This window comes from Pleurodeles waltl, chromosome 12 (genome assembly GCF_031143425.1).
Source record: "Pleurodeles waltl isolate 20211129_DDA chromosome 12, aPleWal1.hap1.20221129, whole genome shotgun sequence".
Classification (NCBI taxonomy): Eukaryota; Metazoa; Chordata; class Amphibia; order Caudata; family Salamandridae; genus Pleurodeles; species Pleurodeles waltl.
The window spans coordinates 408,131,394-408,159,091 of NC_090451.1; the positions used below are offsets into that span (position 1 = coordinate 408,131,394).

The window sequence follows — 27,698 nt, forward strand, 5'->3', positions numbered from 1 at the left end:
GTCATTCACATTTTTCTTTTTCCTACAACAGCATGTATCAATACTTAGCCCATTTCAGCCATAAGCTAACTTAGGAGTGAATGATGGCATTCTACACTTTCGCAAGGAGCACATCAATATACAAATAGTTTCCCTCAATGCCTAGGGACTATAAATGGCCACTTAAAAACTCCATAACCAAGTCAGTAAATTCCAAAACGATTTCTTCCCTGCCTCAACGTTTTTTAATCTATTCTTGTTACGTACTGCGCTGGACTTCTCTCCTCTGGATACCAGATTGTTGAATATACCAAGTCTTCTACAGGTTCTGGATACTCCCAGATAAGGGCGACCCCTTCTAGTAGCCACGGTGCCGCTTGACAGGCTACGCCAAAGCAGACCGTACCCTCCAGAAGGAGTCCCAGAGGGAAAAAAAAACAACACTGGGGAAAAAAAAACTCAAACAGGAACTCCTGAAGAAAAACAAGAAAAAACAGGACTAAACAACAGGAAACAAAAATAGGCAAAAATCTCCCAAGGCAAAAAGCAGGAACAAAGAACAGGCAAAAATCTCCCACGGCAAAAAGCAGGAACAAAGAAAAGGCAAAAATCTCCCAAGACCAAAAGCAGGAACAAAGAACAGGAGCGAACATCACAACCAGAAGGAAGTGTTTGCAACACAAGGTGGAACACGACTGACTGACTTATATACTGAGAAAAGGGAAGTGACATCACAGGAAAAGGAAAGAACACCATCTTGAATTGGGAAGAGCCCATAGACCAGTATAGGAAAAAGGAAGTAGTATCAAAGAAAAACAGAGCATGCTGGGACAAAAACACGAAGAAGACAAGATGGACACAACATGGATAGAGACAGGTAAAAAGACCAGACAAACCCACCAACAACAAAAAGAAGAAGATAAAAAGCCTACAGGTAAGCGTAGCGCGACCGGGAGCGAAATATATGCTTCCCAGAATGTGTAGTCAAAAAACGCGGGGAATGGCGCTCCGAGTATCGGTAGCGTGTTCCATCCGCGAGGACAGAAAGAGACGCCGCGTTGGTCCCCTCCCCAAGGCACCAGGTTTGTCAGGATTACTGTAAAAAAACAGGCGGACCAAACGGGGAGCATGGACGGAGGAAGCATCCTCCCAAGAACAGTCAGTGAGAGGGTATCCTTTCCAATGGACCAAAAACTGTAGTTTGCGTCGAAAAATTCTGGAGTCACAATTTTCCTGGACTTCATACTCAGGCTGTCCGTTAATAGAAAGAGAAAGTGGACGCTGGAACTGGCGATGGTATGGATCAGGAACAAAGAGTTTTAACTGGGACACATGGAAGACAGGATGAACCCTCCAGGTATGAGGTAAGCGGAGACGCACAACTACGGGATTCAGGACTTGCGAAATCCGAAAGGGTCCATAAAAACGTGGCTTGAACTTATTGGTGGAAAACCGGGAAGGTAGGAATCTGGAAGAAAGCCACACCTTGTGGCCCACTTGATACAAAGGTGCGGCTTGTCGATAACGATCCGCCTTTCGCTTCATTGCTTGTTTCAAAGCTAGGAGAGTTGTGTGAAGTAGGCCCTGGATTCGACGGATCTGTCGTGAAAAAGAAGTGACAGCAGGCACAGAAGAGGATGTTTGGGAAACAGTAGTGAAAGTCCTCAGATGAAATCCATAGGTACAATTAAAGGGTATGGTCTTGGTCGCACTATGTATTGATTTGTTATAGGAGAACTCGGCAAGAGCAAGATACTCCGACCAATTGCTTTGTGTGACATTGCAGTAACATCTCAGATACTGCTGAAGTTCTTGATTCACTCTTTCAGATTGCCCATTAGTTTGTGGATGGAAACCAGAGGATAAAGAAATCTCAATGTTAAATAAGGCACAAAAGGCCCTCCAGAAACGTGATACATATTGAGGCCCTCCATCTGAAATGACCTCTTGCGGAAGATCATGGAGGTGAAAAATATCCCGCAGAAAAATGCAACTCATTTCTGGAGTCGTTGGTAGTTTCTTCAAGGCTGAGAAATGGGCCATCTTGGTGAATGAATCTACGGTCACCATGATTACTTGGTCACCAGAGGAGGTAGGTAGAGAGCATATGAAATCCCTGGATAGAGTACACCAAGGAGCGGAAGGAACTGGTAAAGGTTTTAATAAACCTGCCACCTTAGTTCGGGGTGTCTTAGAATGAGCACAGACTGGGCATGCTGACACATAGGTTTCAGTGTCTGTCTTAAGCGAAGGCCACCAAAAAGATCGCTGAAGCAGCTGATGGGTCTTCCTGATACCTCGATGACCGGCTATAGGAGAATCATGGCACATTTGTAGAGCTTTTGTCTGCACTTTCTTGGTAGGTAGAAAAAGAGCATGTTGATGATAGAAGTAGTTGTCCTTCTTCTGCAGAAAAGGAGTCACTCTATCCCATTCTGAAGCAGACAGAAACTGGTACTCGGATTGAACGCGTTCTTGAAAAGATTGAGTAGCTCCGATGATTCTGCTAGACTCAATAAGAGGTGGAGAGGAGTTCTGGGCTATGTCAGGATATCTGCGGGATAAGGCATCTGCCACTGAATTCTGGGAACCAGGTGTGTACGTGATCACAAAATCGTACTGGCTAAAGAAGAAAGCCCATCGAGCCTGACGACTATTGCGACACTGAAACTCCAAAGACATTGGAGATTACGATGATCAGTCCTGGCTTCAAAAGGCTCTCTGGAACCCATCAAGAAATGCCTCCATTCTTCATAAGCTACTTTGAGTGCGAGTAGTTCTCGTTCCAGTACAGAATAAGTGCATTCAGCCTCTGATAGGATATGAGACAGATAAAAGACAGGATGTTCCAGTCCATTGTTGCCTTGTTTTTGTAGCAGAACTGTCCCAATATCTCTGCCTGAGGCATCAGTCACAACGATAAATTTCTTGGTATTGTGAGGGTGACGCAAGACGGGTGCTTGGGTAAAGGCTGTCTTCAATTCTTGAAACGCGCTTTCAGCATCCTTGGTCCAAACGAAACCCTTCTTCAGGTTCTCTTTCTTAATTGTTGGTGTTATGAAACTTTGTAGGTGGGCGAAGTTCTGAATAAACTGACGATAAAAGTTTGATAAACCAAGGAAACATTGCATTCCCTTAATGGACGTTGGAGAAGGCCAATCTAATATGGCACTGACCTTGTCAGGATCCATGGATATTCCATGTTGATTAATACAGAACCCCAAATACTTTACTTCAGATTTAAGGAACTCACACTTCTCGGGTTTACAAAACAATTGGTTTTTCTTGAGTTTTTCCAGGACTTGCAGGACATGATTTATATGTTGCTCAGGATCACGGGAATATATCAAGATATCATCCAAATAAATGACTACATATTGGTTGAGTACATCAGAGAACACCGAATCCATAAATCGTTGAAAAACAGAAGGAGCGTTGGTCAGTCCAAAAGGCATAAGACGGTACTCATAGTGCCAAAAAGGGGTACAGAAAACTGTCTTCCATTCATCTCCTTCCTTCATCCGAAGTAGATGATGGGCACCCCGTAAGTCTAATTTGGTAAACATCTTGGCTCCTTGAATGGCATCCAATATATCTCTGATTAAAGGCAGCGGATATCGATCCTTAATCGTTATTCTGTTGAGTTCACGAAAGTCAACACAAGGACGCAGATCCTTGGTCTTCTTTGGGACGAAGAAGAGAGGATCCCCAGCCGGGGACGTGGAAGGAGCAATCAAATCGTTGTGTAAGTTATCGTCTAAATATTCCTTTAGCACCTTCTTTTCTTGGTCTGTCAGAGAATACATTTGACCAAAGGGGACGACTTCATCAGGAATTAAAGGAATAGCACAGTCATAACTGCAATGAGGCTGAAAAATAGGATTACTAGGTTTCTGAAAAATCCTGATATATTCCTGATAACAATCTGGAACTCCCTGGATCATATTGATAGAGTTAGTGTTATCCTTAGTTGACTGACAGGACCTTTTGAGAGTCCAATAAGAAGTAGTGGAATAACAATTCTGTTGACAAAATGAAGACGTTAGGAATATAGGGCCATATGTACAAACACATTTTCCCATAGACACAGAGTGGGCAAGACCCTTTGCTACATCTGGCCCATAGTTCTTGTTTACCAGTTGATATAGGGGTTGTGTCGGGCTAACCAGGGTATTCCCAAAATCATGATGTGATTTGGTGAGGCTATGAGATCAAAGGCAACATGTTCTTGATGCCCCCCAAATGTCAAACAAAGAGTAGGAGTTGAGGCCACCACAGGTCCTGAGGTTAACGGAGAGCCATCCACTGTGTGAACCTGCTCAGGAGTCTCTTTAAGAATGCGGGGAATTCCTCTACTCGTAGCCCAGGTCTCATCCAGATAGAGTCCACTGGCTCCACAATCAAGGAGAGCCAGAAGGTGTTCTTCTTGATCTTGTGAACTTTGTAACTTGACAGAGAGGATAAACAGGGTGGACATGCTTTCTTTGGAGGAACATATTGATGGTACTTCAGCTCCTCCCGTCTCCTTCCTCCTTACAGGGGACAGGAGCTGGCGTTTCCCGCAGGTCTTGAGGGACGTACCGGACAACTACGGATCAGGTGGCCAACCTTACCACACTACAGACAAAGTCCCTTTCGTCATCGTTCCTCCCTTTCTGACTCCATCAATGGCCCACGAACCAGATCTATCTGCATGGGTTCTTCAGGGGGAGTTGGAGGGGCTTCGGATGGAATATCTTCCGTTCGCCGACTGCTAGCACAAAAGGTACCAGACTGGTATAGAGCTCGCGTTCTATGTCTCTCCATCTTGCGCTCTCGAAGTCTATATTCGATGTTCATAGATTGATCCATTAACTCCTTCAAAGAACAAGCTGGAGAAGAATGTACAAGCTCATCTTTAATTTCTTCACGCAGGCCTCGGCGGAAAAAGGTTATGAAGGTGCGTTCCACCCAGGAGGTTTCAGCTGCCAGCTGTTTGAAGCGGGTTACATACTACAGAGCATCCTGATTACCCTATTGAATGTCACATAAGGCTTCTTCAGCTGCTGCTTCTACCCCAGGTCTCTCAAACATTTGTTTGAAAAGAGTCAGGAAAGCAGAATAGTTAGCCAGGACTGGGTCTTCTGCAGAAACCAGAGGAGTCGCCCAAGCAAGCGCCGGACCAGACAAGGCACTGATCAGATAGCCCACCTTAGCTTTATCTGAAGAAAACTGGAGTGGGCGAAAGGCAAAGAAAACCGTCAGGGCGTCCAAGAATTCCTTCATCTTTAGAGGATCTCCAGAATATCGAGGAGTAGTGGCAGATACGGGTGGTATGTCCATTGATCGGGAAGACAAGACCTGTCATAGCGCAGTATTCTCTGCCCGTAACTGTTGTAACTCTTGGGCTTGTTGTTGGACAGTCTGCAACATGGCTTGAACATTTTCTGACGCCTCTCCCTGTGGATCTTCCATGGCGATCTCGCAACACGGAGTCTTTTGGCGTTGCAATCTGTTACGTACTGCGCTAGACTTCTCACCTCTGGATACTGGGTTGTCGAATACACCAAGTCTTCTACAGGTTCTGGATACTCCCAGATAAGGGCGACCCCTTCTAGTAGCCACGGTGCCGCTTGACAGGCTACGACAGAGCAGACCGTACCCTCCAGAAGGAGTCCCAGAGGGAAAAAAATGCAACACTGGGCAAAAAACCTCAAACAGGAACTCCTGAAGAAAAACAAGAAAAAACAGGACTAAACAAATGTTAACAAAAATAGGCAAAAATCTCCCAAGGCAAAAAGCAGGAACAAAGAACAGGCAAAAATCTCCCAAGGCAAAAAGCAGGAACAAAGAATAGGAGCGAACAGCACAACCAGAAAGAAGTATTTGCAACGCAAGGTGGAACAAGACTGACTGACTTATATACTGAGAAAAGGGAAGTGACATCACAGGAAAAGGAAAGAACACCATCTTGAATTGGGAAGAGCCCATAGACCAGTATAGGAAAAAGGAAGTAGTATAAAAGAAAAACAGAGCATGCTGGGATAAAAACACGAAGAAGACAAGATGGACACAACATGGACAGAGACAGGTAAAAAGACCAGACAAACCCACCAACAACAAAAAGAAGAAAAAAAAAATGCTACAGGTAAGTGTAGCGCGACCGGGAACGAAATATATGCTTCCCAGAATGTGTAGTCAAAAAACGCGGGGAACCGCACTCTGAGTATCGGTAGCGCGTTCCATCCGCGAGGACAGTAAGAGACGCCGCGGCTGAGCGCGGCGTTACAATTCTTGGAGTTCTATTACAGAAAGTACCCTGGGGTGGTAGGGTGCAATAGGCCTTTGCATCCATTTTTTGCACCCCAGGGGACTTTGGTATTTTGAAGAAGTGGTTGCATCATGAACTTGCTCCTGCACCGTGGCAGCACATATTGTATCTAATATGGTGCAGTATCCTTGGTTGTGCCATTTTAAATAATTGGTGCCTGATATTTGATTACTCCGCTGTTGAGTGCATACTTGGCTTTTGTTCATGTTTGATAAACTATTATACTTTTTTTTTCTTTCAGTGGTGGCAGGTTGAAAAAGTAAACCCTATCAAGTTATATGAAGAGAACAAAGTCATAGCTGGATTTTCTCTCCTAAATCTGCTTTTTAAACAAGGCCGAGCTACCCTTATCAGAAGTGTGATGGACAAACTTCTAATGCTCTACAATGAAAAGAAGATCAAGCCATTGGTAGACTCACTGTGGGCCCTGGAAGAGGTAGGAAGACATCTTCAATTATAATTTCCTTATCAAAAATGTACGATATCTGTATTGCATTTGGCCAAAAGGAAGAGATAGTTCATCCACCTACTGATTGAATTCTTGAAAAACTATAACAGGTTTACACCTACTCGATGTGTTGCAAGGTAAACTCCTGTTTTTATCTTTTAAATGCTGATAACATGGAAAACGCAACTGTGAGATCAAAATATGCCATTGTTTGTAAAATTAAATCTTTCAGAAAATTCTGAGTTTTATCACAAAACACTTCAAAACAGTGTTGAGAAAAAAATCATGGTATGAAAAGCATCAAGGTGTGGATCCTTTTCTGCTCATTTCATTTTGCCCTTTTTTGCTGCACAAATCTATTCCATTACATTTTTTCCGAACCAACTAACAAGGCTAGCTCAAGTAAGAAGGTTTTGCTCCCTGACAGTTAAAAATGACTGATACATATGCTAAAGATGTTAAATTTACAGCAATGAAACAGTATAAAATGTGGTTATGTGACTCTGTCTAGCGTACACAGATTGTTCTTCATGGTGAATGGGCTTCAGTGCAACAAGATGGGCTTAAAAATGGCGGAAGAGTCAACTCTCACGATATGAAAGTGCAACACGAGAGTGAACACGTACATGTAATTCAACAGGGAGAAATATTCACTAAGGCCTAATTCACAAGGAAGCTGATAAGAACGTGTAAAACGTTCTCTCATAAGGTCACTCTTACTTTGTAAGCAAATTTTCAAACTGTCGGGCCGTTGCAGATTTTCAGTAGTCAAACACATAGGTTGTACACAAAAAAATGAGTTTCCACCCTGGAATACCCACCATCCCCACCTGTCAGCATATTTATTCACACTTCAAATCCTGCCATACAAGCAAAATGATAAGATTTAGTAAATCCACTTACAAAGGGAAATCAAGAAGAATGTTTCCCCTAAAAAAATACAGTTCATTTGGAAAACAAACGAAGAAGGGTTGAGACGGGTTTTGGGTACTTCTCTCTGGAATGCCATTTAACCACGTAGAGTCCTCAAATGAGTAACAATCAGATGAAACACCACATCTACTCCTCATCCTCCACTGAGGAAGGGGACGCATTTCCACAGCCATTGCTCGCTTTTCCTCAACAATACTACAAAGAAGCGGCTGTTACAATTAGTGAAAAGAAGGAGCTGCCTAGTGGATACCTTTGGTAAGGGGCACCATAAACATAAGTTACGGTTCTACAGTCGACCATCAGTCCTCAAGTACTTTTATGAACGCTGATGCATGAATGCACGTCTTGAAACAGTACTGTCTACTTTTTATTAATATTTTACAATCTTCAAAACACCCCCATTTTTTATGTACACATTGAATGTACATTGCAAATTGTTTGCATCTCTGCCATTATTTCGATCTCCCAGGTACCAAACGGTTAATTCTTTGTTGAACTATTATCCACAACAATTCAGACTTTGCTCTTACTGCTTGCAGTGGTGTATGCCTCCTAAGTGTTTTTCAAATGGAAAATTTATGTTTTAACAAGTTAGTAATGCTGAAAAAAGCCGGGCAATTGCTATGAAAGCTTTTTTGAAGTGCATGCCCATCGGTAGCAATCCCAGTGATTATTCCCGGCGACGTCTTGCCAGTAAGGATGATTTCTGTTTGCAAGTGGCTTGTGAACGCACAGATATTTACATGTTCATCTTGGTCACATCTGCTGGAGTACTTCGGCTTCACACAAGAAAAAGCCAACATATTCTGAGCTATTCTGAATGACAGCACCAAGATGTTTACCCTCTTGCAACGGCTTATTTTTTCATTTCACACGTCTTAGAGTGACGCCCTTGGATGAGCTTGATTTGTTAAAAGTTAGTTATCTTATTGATCAGATTTTTATTTTGCTTTGTTATTTTATTTGTTGCTTTTGATTTTTACGTAAAGAAGTACGCGACAGGGGACACTATTGTAATAATGTATGTATTATTATCATTACATTTATGTTTTATTGGCATTCTGCCCTAAATTCATTCTTCTGGTAATGAAACGCTTAAATGTTCATAAAGAAAGTTTTTAATATGTATTTCTTTTATTATCCGCATACCTCTTTTAATATTAGTAGGATGTCTCTTCTACAGGCAAACTCATTTCACAAACTCTAAAGAAGAATACACATTTTAAATATCTGCATGATGGTGTCAAAGTTATAAATAGAGACCAAATGGATTTTGCTTTGTGAGCAGCTGAGCCATATTTTTTATGCGATGGAGAAAAATAGCTTGACAGTAAAGGTTTTTTAATCATAAATTGATGCTAAATTTAAAGGTCCTTTTTTTTAATGAATTTTGCTTTGTGAGCTGCTGAGCCATATTTTTTATTATGCAATGGAGAAAAACATCTTGACAGTAACATTTTTAAATCATACCTTGACACTATCTTTCAAGGTCCTTTTTAGGTCGAGGGTGCAAGCACTTTGATCTGTTGTAAGTATTGTGGGCTTTTAACCACGCCCACCTCACGCCCATCACTTTCATTCGTTCCTGGGCTTGCCATTCAAATCCCTTGATGTCATTGGTAATTGCTTTACGTTTGTCCCGCCTTGGGGCGGTTTTGTTACCGCCTTGCAGACTGACCCCGTTACATGAATTATTGTACGATTGCCGATATGTTTTACTGTGAGTGAAATACTTTTTTTTGTCTCTCCCCTTGGCACATGGCGGCCACGGCACTCACAGTGCGAACTCGATCAGCGCATATCTGTGAACAGTTGTTGTATTGGGATAGCTCCTATGCCAACGTGATGTTTCCCGTTGCTAATAGGAAATGCGTTTTAAGATAGCCATTTGAGGGCTGAGACTTTCCTAACTCATATAACTGAAGACATTATCTTTAGCACGCATGAGGCTGACTACTTTCTGATTCCAAAAGCAATACTGACATGACAGCATCGATTCATACTGTTCTTTCTCACATTCAGTTCCATGTGATTGACAAAGTGATTGACAAAGTGTGGTTTTTGTGCCTTTATATGGCCATAAGTTTTTACTGACTTCTGCATTATACAAAGTTTGTTCATTATATGATGTTTTACTACATATTTTGGTCTTCCATGGAACATTGTTACTCCTCACATCTAAGAAGATTTTAAACACCCTTATGCTCATGGTCTACATTCACCTGAGGCATTAAAGTCATCTGTAAGACCTCCTGTTGTTGCACTCATAAGGACTTCCTGATCTTCAAATCCCTGATATGTGTCCTTTATCCCTACCTTTTTTCCACCTTGCAGATGAGCTTCTTCCACCTGATATACATACCTCAGTTAACCAATATTTTTTTATGAGGAAAGTAAATATCTTATTACATTCATCAATAGTTCTCAAAACAGTGTCTTTGGGACTTCCACTTCCTAGAAGACATAGGTCTTATTTTGAGTTGAGGAGATGGTGCACCCATCACAAACATGGTGGTAGTCTTGTCTGCTGTATTGTTATTTTATTGCATCCTATGGCACCTGCAATACAGATTTGCCAATGGTGCATAGAGGTCACTTTACCAACTGCGTTTTATCAAACTCTGGCCAATTATCCACTATGACAACTCTACTATTACATGGCTCATCATGAATTTCCCCATAGGTACACTGAGGCATGACCTTAAGTTACATTTTGTGCCTAGGTGTGAGGAATAGGACCTCATTTTGTTTGTGGATTTAGCATCAGTACGTTTTGGGCATCCTCATTTGAGGAGTTGTCAACAGTGGACAAGGTTGAGTAAACTATTGTATGAGTGCATTAGTAAGCGGACATGTGGAAGAAAGCGAGTGATATGGCACAGTGTTTGTCTTTGGCAGGTTTCAAGTATAAACACAAATGGCCTCAGAGGTATAGACTATAGAATGATAGATTAAGAGGGAAAATGGATGTCACTGATGGTGTGATATGCAGAGAGATGGGAAACTGACAGTACAATAGAGAGAGTGAGAGCAATGGAGCATAGATAAATTTATGGACACAGACATCCAAGTAGACAGAGAGAGAGAGATGGGCAATGAGAGATCTGTGCATCTAGAAAGAAACACTGGACACAGAGGGGGTCATTACGACTTTGGCGGTCCCAGGACTGCCATGTTGGCGGTGGTCATACTGCTCATAGGTACACTTGCACAAGTCACCGTCACATGCAACATCTATCACACATGACTATGGAATTGGACTCACCAGCTCCTCTGGTACCCCATATAGCTGTTCATACAGGGGTAGTACCTCTGCCACAAGCTTCTCCAGCTCTTCTAGGATGAAGGGTGGGGCCCTATCACCCACAGGACGTGGAATGACGGCTCCCAGAGACAGTACACAGCTGCTCAGGTCGTGGAGGTCTTGCTAGCAACAGTGTCCGGAGTCAAGAGAGCAAGGCTGCAGAAAATGGCGGTCATGGCCACCACATACTGGATCATCACTGCCAGCAGTCATCGCCAATGGCCCTAGTCTGCCACAGGCAGCAATGTTAATCAATCACAAGTAGCACAATGGTTGTGACCGCCTAACCCTGTGATGACATCTGCCGGCAAACATAGGTCACTTCCAACTGTCCACTTCAGCAGGACATGGGACCACCATTTTGTGCACATATTAACATTGACGTGCCTAAATAAGTGTGCATACACATATTCACCCAAATGGCGGAGTAAGCCTATGTTGTGCCATCATGGCAGTGCTAAATATAGTGACAGTCATGACACACTTACGTGATGTGACAGTATATCTGATGATGGTAATGTACAGATACTAGGTGGCACCTAGGCAATTGTACTATATTGGTATATTCAATTCTGTATCTTTTGATCAGTGCAGGACAGCTCAGTCAGCCACATATGGTACTTTACACATGTGACATTTGTCCTATACTACTTACATGTATGGCAATATGCTGCATAGATGGTGTTCAAAGCGCTTCTGCATGGTTGTAATTATAAATGTCAACAGTGCAACGCATGTCCTACAGTGTTAGGTGTGTGCTATTTAAACATATTCTGCTTACATGTGTCAAATGTTTTACTGAATGTACATTCTCTCCTCTCAACCTGGATATCCTGCCATGAGGAGAATGAAAAAACCACATGTGTACCATCCACTAGTTGACCTTGCAACCATGGAGGACAGGCATGTCATCCAGGCTTGTTTTCTGAATCAGCAGACCATCATGGATCTTTGTACACAGTTGGAGCCAGGTCTGTTGCCAGCCATACAAAATCCCTATTGCATCCCTCCCACAGTACAAGTCCTGTTGGTGCTACACTTTGATGCCACAGGATCCTTTCAGAATACAGTGGTCTTGACAGAAGGGATGCCTCAGCCCATGTTCAGTCAGGTGTTGAAGGATGTACTGTGTGCTTTGTTAAAGCACCTGGACAGCTACATCAGGTTCCCCCATTGTGCGGAATTGGCCTATGTGAAGGCAGACTTTTATGGTATGGGACACATTTCTCATGTGGAGGGGCCAATGTTGGCACACATATAGCACTGGTCCCTCCCAGTGCCACTGAACAGGTGTATAGGAACAGGAAGAATTACCACTCCATAAATGTTCAGGTGGTGTGTCTGGCAGACCTTGTACATCTCACAAGTGACTGCCATATTTCCTGGATCTGTGCATGACTCCTTCATTTTGAGGAACAGCAGTGTTCCACACATGATGGCATGACTACACAGAGAGATGGCCTAGTTCCTTGGTATGTATGCATATGATGGTGTTTAACTGTTATGGCACCTGTCATCACTATCTTCCCTATCGTGGTACTTGTTATTTCACTGCTCCTACATCTGTGCACACAGATGACTCAGGCTATCCTAACCTTCCTTGGCTATTGACACCAGTGAGGTACCTTGCCAGGGAAGGTGAACACTGTTCCATTGGGGCCCACGGGAGTATGAGGCGTGTAATTGAAAGAACATTCGGCCTCCTAAAGGCCAGATTCAGGTGCCTGGCCCTATTTGGAGGTGCCCTCCTCTATGCGCCCCAAATGGTGTGCCAGATAATAGTTGCCTGCTGCATGCTCCACAATCTAGCCCTGAGACGTCAGATATTGTAGCTAGCTGATGAGGGTGAGGCAGCTGGACCAGTGGCTGGTAATGCTGAAATGGCAAGTGATGAGGAGGCAGAGGAGGAAGGTGCAGCTGACTCTAGGTCTGAGCTCATCAATCAGTTCTTCAAGTGACATACAGATACTACGAGTGTGGTTTGCAGGTCTTGTATGTCCACAATCCGTGGTGACAATAGTCCTCCTGACTTGAATACTCAGCGGGGATGTAATGTGGTCTTGTCCCAATGTGTGAGTTGTGGGAGCTGACTGATATGATGTAAGGTGCACAGTCAAAGTATATCAGATCTAACAAATGTTCTCACTGCAGTTCCCTACATTCACATCTCAAATGGCCAGACCAGTACTGAGCTATGTTTGCTGCATACTCCTGTTCTCATGTCATTCCACCCACTGACTGTGGTATCTTACTCAGTGCCTCTTCTACCTGTGTCTTGAGGCATTCATAGTCATTAGGCATTGGTAAGAGATAGCTGAAAAGTTGATAGAACATGCCATTTGGCAGGTAAAGATATTTGTATGTAAAATGTGTGACTGGTGATGTATAGGTAATATCTGGGGGCCCCTGCCTTGGAGGCATCTTGGGCTGGGCACGACATATATGACCTGCATATGTTGTTTGTGTGGCATCATGCCATCCGTCCTGATGGTACTCTCTGTCATGGTATTTTTGCAGGTTGGAATACTGACTACACCTATGTGTGGCCCTGGAGTGCTAACTATCTGACATCTGTCCTAGGACATATCTGTTGTGCTGTGTCTCTTGCTGAGGATGTCTCCCTCTGCTGTCCATTACACTGCATGTCGGATTTAGCACAAATAGCAATCATGACATTTGTTGATGTTTTAATAAGTACACATATACAGTATCTGTGTTCCATGGTGTTTATTGTGCATATCATGACAATTTGAGGCAAACCAAAGGTGCATACATTGTCCAACAGAGGTTGAGTGAGGTCATGGTAGATGGAATCATCAGAGTAGGTGGTACAGCAGTTGGTTCCAAGGGTCCAGTGTCCATGTGCTATGGGAAAATGGAGTAATCACATTGAACACTCAACAGAGTGTCTCAGTGGCACACAAGGGAAACAACTCAGGAAAGGTTCTCTTCCTGGCAGTGGGTTTGGTCTTGGCATCAGCTCCAGCTAGATGTCTGGGTGGATGTCCACATTTATGGGGGGCGGTTCTTCATCTACAGAGGGAGATGACTCTGAGGCCTGTGGTTCCCTCTGCAGTAACTCCATTCCACTAGCTGCTGCTGATGTAAATGGCTCAGATGTTAGATTGCCAGCGGAAGGGGACTGCTGGTGGGTGGGGGAAGCACGCAGGATGGCGTTGATGTCTCTCAGCACCCTTGCAATCCAGGCCATGGTGGCACTGTGTGGCTTCCACTGCTGCATGACTCCCTGCTGGTATTTCGTCTTCAGCCTTTGGTTTTCCCCCGACATGGTGATAATCTGGCCCATCCTGTCCTCAGAACTTTAGAATGCTCCCAAGGCTTGGGCGATGGTTTCCTTGTCAGTGGAGTCCCTGGGGGGTGCTCCTCTGGCCCGCAGCTTCCCTCCCACACCCTCTGCCTCCAGGTGACTGTGCCCCTGGCAGTGTATGCCCACTCCCAGTGTCTGCAGGACCTTCATTGTCTGGTGTGTGAGGGAGTGACTAAGGTCCCTATACTGTGGGGCACACTATAGTTTGAACAGTCCTTGGGACACAGGTTTGGGTAAGAAGGATTGGCTGTGATGTTGATGGCACAGTGTGGGGGGTATTGATGTGGGAAGGGTGAGGCAGGGAGTCGTAGACTGACCAGGTGTCCCAGATGGGCCCAGTAGGTCATCGGTGTCCAGACATCCAGGCATGTTGTCCTCACAGGGGCTTTCATCCTGTGGAGGGCTGGCAGTCGCTGGTCTAATCTCCATGGTGGCAATGGCAGGGATACCTGAGGGTGGAGTAAAACACAGAGTTAAATATTGAACTTGTGTTTGGGTATTTCTTCATCAGATGCATAAAGTGACCTAACATGTTTCCCAGCAATGACAATGACAGATGCTACACAGCATGCCATTGGTGGTAGTTATTGTTCTGTGACATGTGTACAATACTCCATTTTGGTATGTGTCATTCAGGGTTGCTAATTAGTACCCTGTGGATGAGTCCTAGTACTCTTTGATAGTACACAGGACTGTTCCACACCGTTACCTAGTGACTATTGAAGCTTGCTGAATGTGACACCAAATGGCTGGACATTGCAGCATGGTGTCCCAGTGGGAGGAGGGTACGTGTGTGAGCAAGGTTAGGTGTCCTGTCTGTGCATGTTATGCATGTGCATGGTATCTGCCATCTTACTTTCCATACCATGGTGAGTCAATTTCTGGGTTATGGATCCAGATTTGTGGCCATTTGGATCAGTCACAGAGCTGTAGCTTTGTTTTGCCCTGTTTGTCATTGTGTTGTGCCATTGCATTGCTGTCATTGCCATGTAGTGGTCCTCAGTCATACCATCTAGTTAGTATAGCTACTATGATAGTCATACATACCAGGCTGTATGGTCATGCGCATAAGCAACAAGTCCAATTCCCTTTAAAAAGAAAAAAAATACTGGCAGCCATCTTAACTCGTAGGGAAAGGATTTAGGCATAAACAATACATTTATCACCCTTAGAAATTTACAAAAATACTGGTGGCCGTCTTAGCTTTTTGGAAAGGCTTTCAAGCAATGTGCTTGAATATATCTAAAAACAATTGTTACAGCTGGCAGCCATCTCATGTCTTTGAGATCAGAGCATATGATAACCTTTATTTCTCAATCATTCTCCACATGTCCATTGTGTTTCAGGAAAATAGGAAATGGAAAAGGAGAATGCCATGCCTACTAAACATAAGTTGAGGGTCATTCCTTTCAGTGTTTGTGATGAGTTGGAGAAAGAATTGAAAGGTTTACACAGAAAAGATATCATAGAACTCATTGAATCCTCATTGTGCCTTTCCCTGCTAGAATTAGCCCAGGAGAAAAATGGAGACTTGAGAGTATGCATCGATCTGAGGGCTCTCAAAAAAGAAATTTGGGTGGACTCACACTCACTCTCCAAAATTAGTGAAATTATGTCTACCTTATCGGGAGCAAAAAAATCACAAAACCTGACTTATCTGTAGTTTATCATCAAGTAGAATTAGCACATGCGTTACGACATTTGACCGCATTTATATCCCTGTGGGGGACATATCAGTATTATTGAGTACAATCTGGAATTGCATCAGCGTCATTGGTGTTTTCGGAGGTTGATGACCACCCTACTCAAAGGAAAAGAAAATGTTTCCATCCTCCAATTCGATGTATTAATTCATGGAATTGAGTGTAGTGAACATGACACTATTGTGAGACAGGTTCTCAATGCCATTGATAAAGCTTGTGTTGTACTTAAGAGAAAGAAATGCCCGTTTTTAAAGCCTTCAGTGGAATATCTGAGCCATTTTATTTAGGAGGAGGGTGTGCATCCCAAACCAGGTTTGGTAGATGCAATTGCGTAAGCACCCATTTCAGGAGATAAAGTAGAGGTCAAATCTACTAATTTCTACTCAAGGATTATACCAGATTATGCTTCTAGATTTCTAACTTGTTAAAAGTCAAAAATGAATTCAAATTGTATTCAGAGTGTGCTGCTGCATTTGCAGATATCAAACAGCAGTTAACCAATGTAAGGGCTTCTAAACTGTATGATCATAATTGAAGTGTTGTTTGATAGTTGATGTGAGCAAAATTGGTGTTGGGGCTGTTTTGACACAGAAATCTGGTGATCAGGAGTACACGACTGGTTTGGCATCTAGAGTTCTCAGGGAGGCTGAAATTCAGTATTCGGTAATAGAAAAGGAGCTTCTAGCCTGTTGGTGGGCCATTGAAAAGTTTAAATGTACTCTGTGGGGCATGCATTTTCTTTTGCAGACTTATCACAAACTGCTAGTTTCTGTCCTAAATGGTACTAACGTCAAAAGCAGCATTCCAGGAATTGCAAGGTTTGCAGCTAGAATGCTCCAGTTTGACTTTGATGTTATACACATATCCATGGGGAAAAAGATAAGAGCTGATTATCTGTCAAAAAACCCAATATGGGAACCAATGATGAGAGTGGTAATCATGAAGATGAATGTTGTTTAATTACGGCAATTGAAGTAAAAATGAAAGTCCATTCTCTGAACTAGAGTGTAGAAATTCTACAGCGAATGAGGTGGAGTTGTGTGCAGTGATGAAGTTTGTTAGTGATGGTTGGCCTTGAGAGAAATTGTTGGCTCTTAATATTCAAACTTTCATAAAAATTTCAGATGAATTGACAATTGAATATGGCTTACTTATGAGGGTTGACAAATTGATACCTCTGGCAGACCTAAGACCCTTAATTCTAAAAAAAAGCTCATGAAGGTCTTTTAGGTACAATAATAATAATAAAGTACACTGTTCCACGGAAAAAGAAAAATAAAACACCTAAAATCCAGGGAAGCATGCATCATAAGGAGCGGAGCAGCCCTCACACATCCAATAGGATGTCAAGCTTCCTCACTGGGCACGCTCCTCATCAGACCGGCACTGCAATGTCTGACGGGCCACCCCTTTAAGAAAAAGGAAGCGGTTCTTAACCGGAGATTTATCTACCAATGGTGGAGGTGCCTGTAGTAGACACTAACTCTAGATGTGTGGAGGAGAGAAAGAAATGTGAAATATAAAATTGGCTCTAAACCAGACCCATCACATTTAATACTTCAGAAAGTGGTTCAGGCCAAGATTAAAAAAGTATGGGAAGTGCTTATAGAGATAATGCTCAGTTGCACTCAGGTACCAAATTCAGGAAGATGGACACTATTCCAAATTCCGAGAGTGCCAGGTCTTTTAGGTTCAACATTAACAGAAAGAAGGGTATGCATGTCATATTGGTGGCTACAAATTGATAGTGAAATCCATCTATTAGTTAAAGAGTGTCCAGTGTGTGACAACTAATAAAACACTTAAAACATCTACACCACCTTTATTGCCTAAAGAATGTCCACTGGGGGCCCTTGAAGAAACTGAGAATTGATTTAGTAAGAACATTCAATATGCTCCCTCATTATTCATGTTATGCTTTGGTCCTTATGAACTATTACTCTAAATAGCCTTTTATCAAATTCATAAATGAACTCCAAATCTGTAGTAGAGTTTCTCAAAGACATTTTTATGTATAAATGTTTTGCAGATGAACTAATTTCTGACAATGGAATACAATTTGTATCAGGGGAGGAAGAATATTTTGTGAAAGAAAGTTCTATTAAACATTTTAAGAGCTCACTTTATCAACCCCAGACAAATGGTCTTGCGGAATGCTTTAATCGTGTTCTAGGAGAATGTATACAATGGGTGTTGGCAAACAAGTGTGTCGTCATGGCTGCTGTTCAAACTATGTTGTGGTTCTGTAGAACCACTCCACATGCAACAACAGGGATTTCCCCATTTGAGTCACTTAAAGGCTTCCACCCACTTTATACCAGTTTGGAGTTCTATGGAATATGTCCAAAATGGTAAATGTTCCGGAGAAATTAAATGGGGGAGTCCTATGGAAAACCAAACCAAAGACACTCTCCAGACAGGTAATTAGACCAACATAAAAAACTGTGATCAGAATGATGTAATCGTGGGAGTACCCATGAGAAGGAGTGCTAGAACCCATAGGGTACCGTGGAGATTCCATTAGGCACTTATGGTTTCACCATTTATGTTTCTACTATAGGTATCTGGTTATTGCTGATAAGGATTTACAGTTAAATTATAATTTATATTCATGATTCATTTTTGGGGGGTATTTATTAGGTATTTTGGTAATGTGCATTGCATTTTGGAATTGTTGGGTACCTTATTTTTTTAATATTTGGGGTATGGAGCATGATTAGCTTTTTTTTTACCACAAAAACTGAGAAAACTCAATGTAATATCTAGCGTAAGCCAGTTATATGCAGTGTAATTTGTGTATGTTATAACACACAGAGAACATCCAGTTCATGTTGTATAGGCATCTTTGTGTTATGCGTTCATGGTCAGGATTCTAGATAAAATGTAGAATTCTTCATTATCAGTTGGAAGCTGGTCCTGCCTGCGGTTTGGGGTGTTTTACAGCAGCTATACATTAAAATCACTTATTCAACCATCAAAGGGTGTTTCTGCTTGTTATAAACTGTCTACTGGTTCTGGGACCTTTAATGTGAGAGGGATGTTTAAGTACAAGAAGAAGAGACTTGAATCTCTCAGTTAAACCAAGTGTGGAAGTGATATCATTCAGTTCACTAGGATCCTTGTCAAAAGTTAATCTTGTTTTACTGCTCATGAATTTTAAAGGAAGAAAATCTACAAGAAGTTTGAGTCGTGGAATCCCTTAAGTTCTCAACTCAACTGTTATAAGTGAGCGTGTTGCAAAAACCTTGCCCATCCACAATATTTTTATTATTATGCATAGTTATTTTTACACATCATATCGGGTTCTGGTGCTACAATCACCAATTTAGTGTCTGACGCCAGCAAAATCTTCTTGTTCCCTTCTAGTAGAGGTTCAGTCCTCATTTTGGTACCTGATTACTTATCATTGACGAGGATCTAACCCTGTCTTGATTAATACAATCTACTTTCCCTGACTCACTTCTCTCAAAACGTTTCCACACTGATTTAATTTTGTCTTTTACCTGTGCCCAAATCACTTTGGTAATGCTGAATAAAAAATACAATGTGCCTTCACTTCTTCATCACCTCAGTTCTAACATTCAGCATCTTCCACACCACCTACTCAAGAGCAACAAAACATTCACCCACCTCAGCATTAATGTCACCAAATTCCTAAATGGCATGTTATTTTATTTCTCAGAAATGCAATAACCTCCTCCTTAGTCTCCTCTGTAACTCTTGAAAAAGTCTTAACGTTTGCCAACCACACAGTATTTATTGTTCCTACAACCAGCCCACTTCCACACTCTGACAGGCTCATTCATTGGATTTTTGTTTACATATATCAGTCTAGTTTTAAAACCTTCTATAGGTTGTTCTCACCTTATATATGCCCTATCCAGGTGTAACAAAGACCTCAACAATAGCATTAAATCGCTTAACCACCTTAATTAATAATGCAAACCCCTCATCTACTCCTCACTATTCAGATAATATTTCTTTCATGTGGCCCCTACTGGGACACTTCCAGCTTCCACCTAAGGTATGTATTGTTCAGGTGTATTTACAGAGTACACTGATGGTGCCAGCTACAAAAGGAACGTGGCCCAGTGGCCTACAGATTGAACAGCCAAATGGTAACACCCCTGCGGAACAGCAGCAAGCGCTTCTCTCACTGTAGTTGTATGAGGAGCGATTTTTAGCGTTCAGTGGCAGCCGTGAAGAAAGATACACGGCCTTTTCAGAAAAATGAGGTGAAAGCTACTGCCGAAAGTACCTGATGGCAAGAACTAAGGCAACGAGTGAGACTATAATTTGTGAATATAGCACAAAAAAATAGTAAAAATTAGGATGAATTGCTTTATAAACTAAAATTAGTAAACTGAACACAATTTGTTTCATTACTGGCATCCAATGAACGTACCTAGTGTTCGATCATGCTTTCAAAGGGCCCCAATCAGTCGAGTACTGGCATTATGATCTACCCAGGAGGACCCAGAAAAACAAGAACTCATTTTTAAAAGGTGCATTGTGCTTTACTATCTTCTAGCCCCCTTTAAGAACGTCCTTTCGTTTGTACAATCTTAATTATAACCTATTAAAAGAGCCCTTTGAGTTAGCCAGTAACTAGAGGTGGAAACGTCATTCACAGTTACCATTTCCGTACAGTATTTACACCCGGTTAATAGTCGCAACGAGTTACCGGGCCCAGAACTGGGGGGAAATATGTAGTATCCAGAATACAGGGTTGTTTACCGCATGTGGCTCTACAATTCTGAACAAAATTTCCTCCTGGAAAATATGTGTTGAAAAGTATTGGTTTGGAGTGGTAAACTCAGGATCGTGCAAAACGAAATCTCCAGTGTAGGCACCACTCCGCACAACTTGTATTGAGGTAGTGGGCCGAATATGTTTGAGATGCTATCCAAGTTAATCAGTAAACAAAAAAAGCTCCTGAAATTAGTCTAAAAAATAATGTGATTTATGTTGCTTTTGATTCTAAACCCAGATATCACATTTTATTTTAGAAAAAGTAACATTTAGGATTTTTGTCTCAACGGCTGAACAAGCTCATGTACCTTTAAGTTTCTCATACATTTTTAAGTTCCTTGCTCTAGCAAGAAGGAGCATGCTACTGCTGCCAGGGGCAGCGCTGAGGGCATGAATCCTGCATCAACTCTCTCAGCTCTGTAATCTGGTCGCCAGGCAACCAAGAATGCACATAACACATCCCGCTGTACTGGCCAGCCATATCTTAACAATTAAAGAGCGAAAAAACACACATAGCAAGCACAGGAATTTACTGTGTCAAAGCTTCAGACCAAACTGTTAAAAGTTCTACTTAAACAATTAATTAAATATATGTTAATGAGAACAATGTACAATTAATAGTTGTTTGTCTTAATTTTTGTAGCAAATGAGATCTCAATAGGCTACATTTTGAAATGTATTTATTAAAACTAGGTGTCACAGGACTACTAATCATGTATATCATTCATGAAAGATCATTTTACAAAAATTATATTTGATTAAAATTAGCGAATCTGACGCGGCCTCTCCTGTAAAACACGTGCAGGGGCTTCATAGGACTGGGTCAGCGCATTCTTTAGCTGCCGACTACACAGAGGTTATAATAGCTGGCAAGATATGGTGAGACCTCCTTTAGATCTCTTCACGCGCTATAATACCAAAATGGATCCTAGCAAAGCAGGGTATCGTTTGCTGAGCACAAATAAGGTGAACACAGGTAGGTTAAAATACTGAAACCACAGAGACAATTAACATTCGTAAATGCTATCGCCTAGCTGGCACGTTATTTTTCATCTCAGCTTCAATTAGAATAAATATATTCCCCTGAGAATGCAATGGCTAATTCCTTAATAAACCGGAGAAGTGAACAGACTTCCAGCTTTGCGACACAGGGTACCACAGCGATTCTGTGAGTTTGCTTCTGTGACCCAGTTACTGCGTCTCCTTCCACCTTGCGCATGTGCACTGCATACCTGTCTAACATGAACACAATCTTTGACAAATACTTTTCCTATACGCTCTGGGAATCAAAGTAGTGGAGTAATCTGCTCAGTAGCTACATGCTGTGGAATTTTATTGGCCACTAGTAAAGAGGCGGGATTCACGGGAGTCAGTCAGTCCTGGAACGCCAGCATTTTGTTTGATGGATATGAGGAGGGTCTGTATATGGACTCAGAAAGATGGAATAAAGAATGGAAGCAGTGTCGTGACAAAACATATTGGGGGGTGCTCTACAAGTTATACTGAAAGGGCCCCCTACACTCACATCGGTAGGGGCTGAGGGGATCCCCTTCCAGTATGAGTAAGCCTGTCGTCCCCCTACTCCTCAGGGGCTGTGGGGCCTCTGTTACGCCCCTAAATGGAAGATGTTTGCTAATTATTTTAAACTCCTTTACCACCCTACTTAAAATGGTGTAGGTTTGCAAGAGAGCTCGTAAAATAGTCCACTATTTCAAACTACACTGAGTGCCAACTAGCACCATTACTCTATAGGCATATGTAAGAAACCAACATCATTCTAGATATAACATTGGTTTAATTAAAAATCTTCTATTTATAGCAGTATGTACTGCCTGAAATCACTCCAGAACAATGTGCAATTGCTTACCAAAGTTTATAAGTTGGTAGTATTAACATCTATAAACATTTGTATCAAGGGATATAATAATTATCACACATTCTTGTGTATCACTGTCACAGAATGCTGGGTAGCCGCACTGTCATCTAGGTATGGTAACTCAGAGAGGCACAGGACTGACACACGATTTCTGATCGCCTTATTAGTTACTGTGAGAAAAGCAGACTATTAGTTGAGGTGGTTGTGAGACCTCACCAAGTAACAATATCACTACTCAATGTCAAGTCCAGGAAGGGTTCTCTAAATCAAAACTTAGCTCAGAATAGTCAGGCCTAACTTGAAGGAAAACAAGTATAAAGTATTTATCAGCGGCACAATAGTTAATAAGAAAATAACACAAAACAGTAAAAATCACACTCTGATTTATAAAAATAGCATATATTTCCATCTTTAAACAGACACCAGCAAAAATCAGATGTCAGTCAGATCAAAGAAACCTAGTAGCTCAACCAGAACTAACTGGAAATGCAATAAAACCGAGGGGCCTGATAGTGAACACGACTTGATCCTTTCTAAAGGTCTGGAGGCGATTCTGAAAAAGGTGTACTCAAAGCTGGACAACATTGAAAGAAAGCTCGACAAAGGAGTTTCCACGCTTAAGAAGTTCAGAAACGATTTCTTAGCCTTATATAAGAACGCTGATCAACCCCAGATCAACCCAGTGGCTATCCTAGGATTTAATACTGAACCTACGAGCTCGGGAACTAAAGATCAGACAGTTACAGCCCCACCTAGTCATGAGATACTTAGGCCCGTATTTATACTTTTCGACGCTAAACTGCGCTAACGCAGTTTAGCGTCAAAAAGTTTTGCGCCGGCTAACGCCATTCTGAAGCGCCATGCGGGCGCCGTATTTATTGAATGCCGTTAGCCGGCGCTAGCAGACCGGCGCTGCCTGGTGTGCGTGGAAAAAAACCACATACACCAGGCAGCGCCGGCGTAGGGAAAAATGGCGTTAGGGCGTCTTAAAAATGGTGCAAGTCAGGTTGACGCAAAAAAATCGCCTCCACCCGATTTGCGCCATTTTTAACGACGCCCAGACGCCATTTACATGACTCCTGTCTTAGCAAAGACAGGAGTCATGCCCCCTTGCCCAATGGCCATGCCCAGGGGACTTCTGTCCCCTGGGCATGGTCATTGGGCATTGTGGCATGTAGGGGGGCACAAATCAGGCCCCCCTATGCCAAAAAAAAAAATATATATATTTTTTTTTTATACTTACCTGAACTTACCTGAATGTCCCTGGGATGGGTCCCTCCATCCTTGGGTGTCCTCCTGGGGTGGGCAAGGGTGGCAGGGGGGGTCCCTGGGGGCATGGGAGGGCAGCTGTGGGCTCATTTTGAGCCCACAGGTCCCTTAACGCCTGCCCTGACCCAGGCGTTAAAAAGAGGCGCAAATGCGGGGTTTTTTGCCCCGCCCACTCCCGGGCGTGATTTTTGCCCGGGAGTATAAATACGACGCATTTGCGTCGCAGTCATTTTTTTAGACGGGAACGCCTACCTTGCATCTCATTAACGCAAGGAAGGCGTTCACGCAAAAAAATGACGCTCTTTCCTCGTACTTTGGCGCTAGACGCGTCTAACGCCATAGTATAAATATGGCGTTAGTTTTGCGCCGAATTTGAGTCGAAAAAAACGACGCAAATTTGGCGCAAACGGAGTATAAATATGCCCCTTAGTATCACTTCTACAGAAAATTCCCAAACAATGTTTATTGTGTAACAACCCAGGAAGAGGCATCTGCACACCATGATGGAGAAACCAATATGAACTCCATGGAGCCTGCACCATACTCTTTGCATTTATTACCGGATGCTACCCCATATATTGTTATTTTGAAAGACGTATCAAAATTGAACTCACATGTATCTTAGACCTGGAGAGACTTAAAAAATAAGGTTGTGCACTTGATTTAAAAACAGATCTGTGATACGAACTTCCTTCGCCCTGAAATAATAATGGTGAGAAGGGTAAACTGGGTTGGCTTTACTAGAAAATTAGGCCACGGAAATTGCATTGCTGTAAACATTTGCTCATCCTATGTGATTAATTCTCTCCTTCTTGATCTTGGCCATAGGCAACATCTTAGAAGCAACAGAACCAGGGAAATTTCAGCTGTACCACTTGACTTCTTTTCTAAATCTCCCATGAATAACATTATTCACCAAGGATATGCCCACATACATCCCTTCTTAACCTTAGAACATGTACACCTTTACCGATTTCTAACAGATGTCCACCACTTAGAGGTTGTAGTGATCAGGACTGACAACAGGAAATACCGGAGTCTGAAATGAATGCCACTCTGAACGAGGACACACAACTTGTATTAGTGGCTAGAACTGAGCTACCTTGTACCAGCAACACAGGCACAAAATTGGTTATTGGGTCATGGAATATTGGTGGTGTAAAAAAAAAAAAAACAGGGGAACGTAGAATGGTTGAATATTATAAAAACATCTCAATTGGTATACTTTCAGGAAATGCGGCAGGTGGAGGGTTTTCATATAGAAGGACATTCCTCCATCATCACTCCATCTATACCTTCAATAATAGAAGGGCAAAGGGAGGACTATCTGTATTAATATCTACTGTTGCCCCATTAACTTTAACAAAGCCTTACACCAGTTCACCTTATTTCCAGATCTTATATTTTCAGGCCAATGAGAGTTTGAATATTGTCCTAATACATTTCTAAAATAACATTCTCAATAGCACCAGAAGTAGAGTCATTTTAGGTTTTGGGGAGGGGGTGGGGGGTCAGGGGGTTTTAGGTTTTGGGGTGAGGTTGGGAGGTGGGGCGTTTTAGGTTTTGGGGAGGGGGTGGGGGTCAGGGGGTTTTAGGTTTTGGGGCGGGTTGGGCGTTTTTGGTTTTGGGGAGGGGGTGGGGGGTTTTAGGTTTTGGGGCGGGGTTGGGGGGGTGGAGCGTTTTTGGTTTTGGGGAGGGGGTGGGGGTCCAGGGGGTTTTAGGTTTTGGGGCGGGGTTGGGGGGGTGGGGCGTTTTTGGTTTTGGGGAGGGGGTGGGGGTCAGGGGGTTTTAGGTTTTGGGGCGGGGTTGGGGGGGTGGGGCGTTTTTGGTTTTGGGGAGGGGGTGGGGGTTAGGGGGTTTTAGGTTTTGGGGCGGGGTTGGGGGTGGGGGGTCATGGGGTTTTAGGTTTTGGAGTGGGGTTGGGGCGTTTTTGGTTTTGGGGAGGGGGTGGGGGGGTCAGGGGGTTTTAGGTTTTGTGGTGGGGTTGGGGGTGGGGCATTTTTGGTTTTGGGGAGGGGGTGGGGGGTCAGGGGGTTTTAGGTTTTGGGGTGGGGTTGGGGGTGGGGCATTTCTGGTTTTGGGGAGAGGGTGGGGGTCAGGGGGTTTTAGGTTTTGGGGCGGGGTTGGGGGGTGGGGCGTTTTTGGTTTTGGGGAGGGGGTGGGGGTCAGGAGGTTTTAGGTTTTGGGGCGGGGTTGAAGGGGGTGGGGCGTTTTTGGTTTTGGGGAGGGGGTGGGGGGTCAGGGGGTTTTAGGTTTTGGGGCGGGGTTGGGGGGTCATGGGGTTTTAGGTTTTGGGGTGGGGTTGGGGCGTTTTTGGTTTTGGGGAGGGGGTGGGGGGTCAGGGGGTTTTAGGTTTTGGGGTGGGGTTGGGGGTGGGGCGTTTTTGGTTTTGGGGAGGGGTGGGGGGTCAGGGGGTTTTAGGTTTTGGGGTGGGGTTGGGGGTGGGGCGTTTTGGGGTTTGGGGAGGGGGTGGGGGATCAGGGGGTTTTAGGTTTTGGGGTGGTGTTGGGGGTTGGGGGATGCAGGATCAATGGTGCCTATTACTAATGCTTTTATCAGGAATGTCTTTACAATGAAATATCGTTGTTAATGCATTTGTGGTAAAGGCATTAGTAGTAACAATGAGGTCGGTGTTCCGACATCGTTGTTAAGGCACTCGTTGTTTCGGAAGTCGGTGTTCCGTCGTACAACCCCATCAGCTGTATCTTGGTCTCTGCAAAATGGTCTGAGGTTGATCTAATCTTTTGAGGTTTCTCCAAATTCCTTTAGTGACCACCACCCATTGCTGGTGGTCTTTCATATCAAGACCTGCCGTGGGGACAGACTGCAACTCGCAGCACACATTGAAACCCAGGGCAAAAATGGTGTAAGCCTAGGGTGGACAAGTATAAATTAACCTTTCCTCTTAGAAAGAGTGATAAAAGATAATTCCATCAAAGTTATCACCTGTAATGAATGGAATAATACCCCATGCCACATTATAGCTGCCTTTTGTAAAATTACAGCAACAAATTCTGGTAATTTAAGATTCACCAGCAAGGCTGCTTATAAGAAGAACATTGACTAGTTGGACCTTTATTGCTCATACCCAGAAATAGAGAAGAAGTTATCATCCTGAGACGAAGTAAAATGGGAGCTTAAGGCTTGGTAAGTACTTTTAAATGCCAAGTCGAAGTGACAGTGAAACTGCACATGCAGGCCTTGCAATGGCAGGCCTGAAACATGGTTAAGGGGCTACTTAGGTGGGTGCACCCGAAATGCTGCAGGCCCACTAGTAGCATTTAATTTACATGTCCTGGGCACATGTAGTGCACTTTACTATGGACTTTTAGATAAATTAAATATGCCAATTCGGCAGGAACCAATGTTACCATGTTTAGGGGATAGAGCACATGCACTTTAACACTGGTCATCAGTGGTAAATTGTGCAGAGTCCTAAAACCAGCAAAAACAGTGTAAGAAAATGGAGGGACGCAGGCAAAAAGTTGGGGTATGACCACTCTAAGGCAGCATGGTCAAACACTTAAAAATACAAGATGTTAGAAATGTGTTTTTTGGTTGGCAGAGGTATCCACCCTGTTCAAGCATAAACCACAATCCTAGTCAGGGTAAGTCAGATACACACTGAAGGTTAATCTGTTCTCTTCCACTGGTAGCTTGGCACAGAGCAGTCAGGCTTAACTTAAGAGACAATGTGCGAAGTACATGTGCAACACAACTCACACTAACACACTGAAAACACCACAAAAGGCTCCACACTAGGATAGAAAAATAGATTATGATTTTATAAAGAAAA

General features: G+C 43.0%; 1 protein-coding gene across 2 annotated transcripts in view; it reads left to right on the forward strand.

Annotated features, from left to right (window-relative positions):
- The window catches only part of VAT1L (vesicle amine transport 1 like), a 1,079,371-nt gene that overhangs the window by 680,993 nt on the left and 370,680 nt on the right, over positions 1–27,698 (forward strand). For both annotated transcript variants that reach the window (XM_069216812.1, XM_069216811.1), the window contains exon 7: positions 6,531–6,725. In XM_069216812.1, the coding sequence (XP_069072913.1) occupies positions 6,531–6,725 (195 nt within the window). The remainder of the gene's footprint in view (positions 1–6,530; positions 6,726–27,698) is intronic.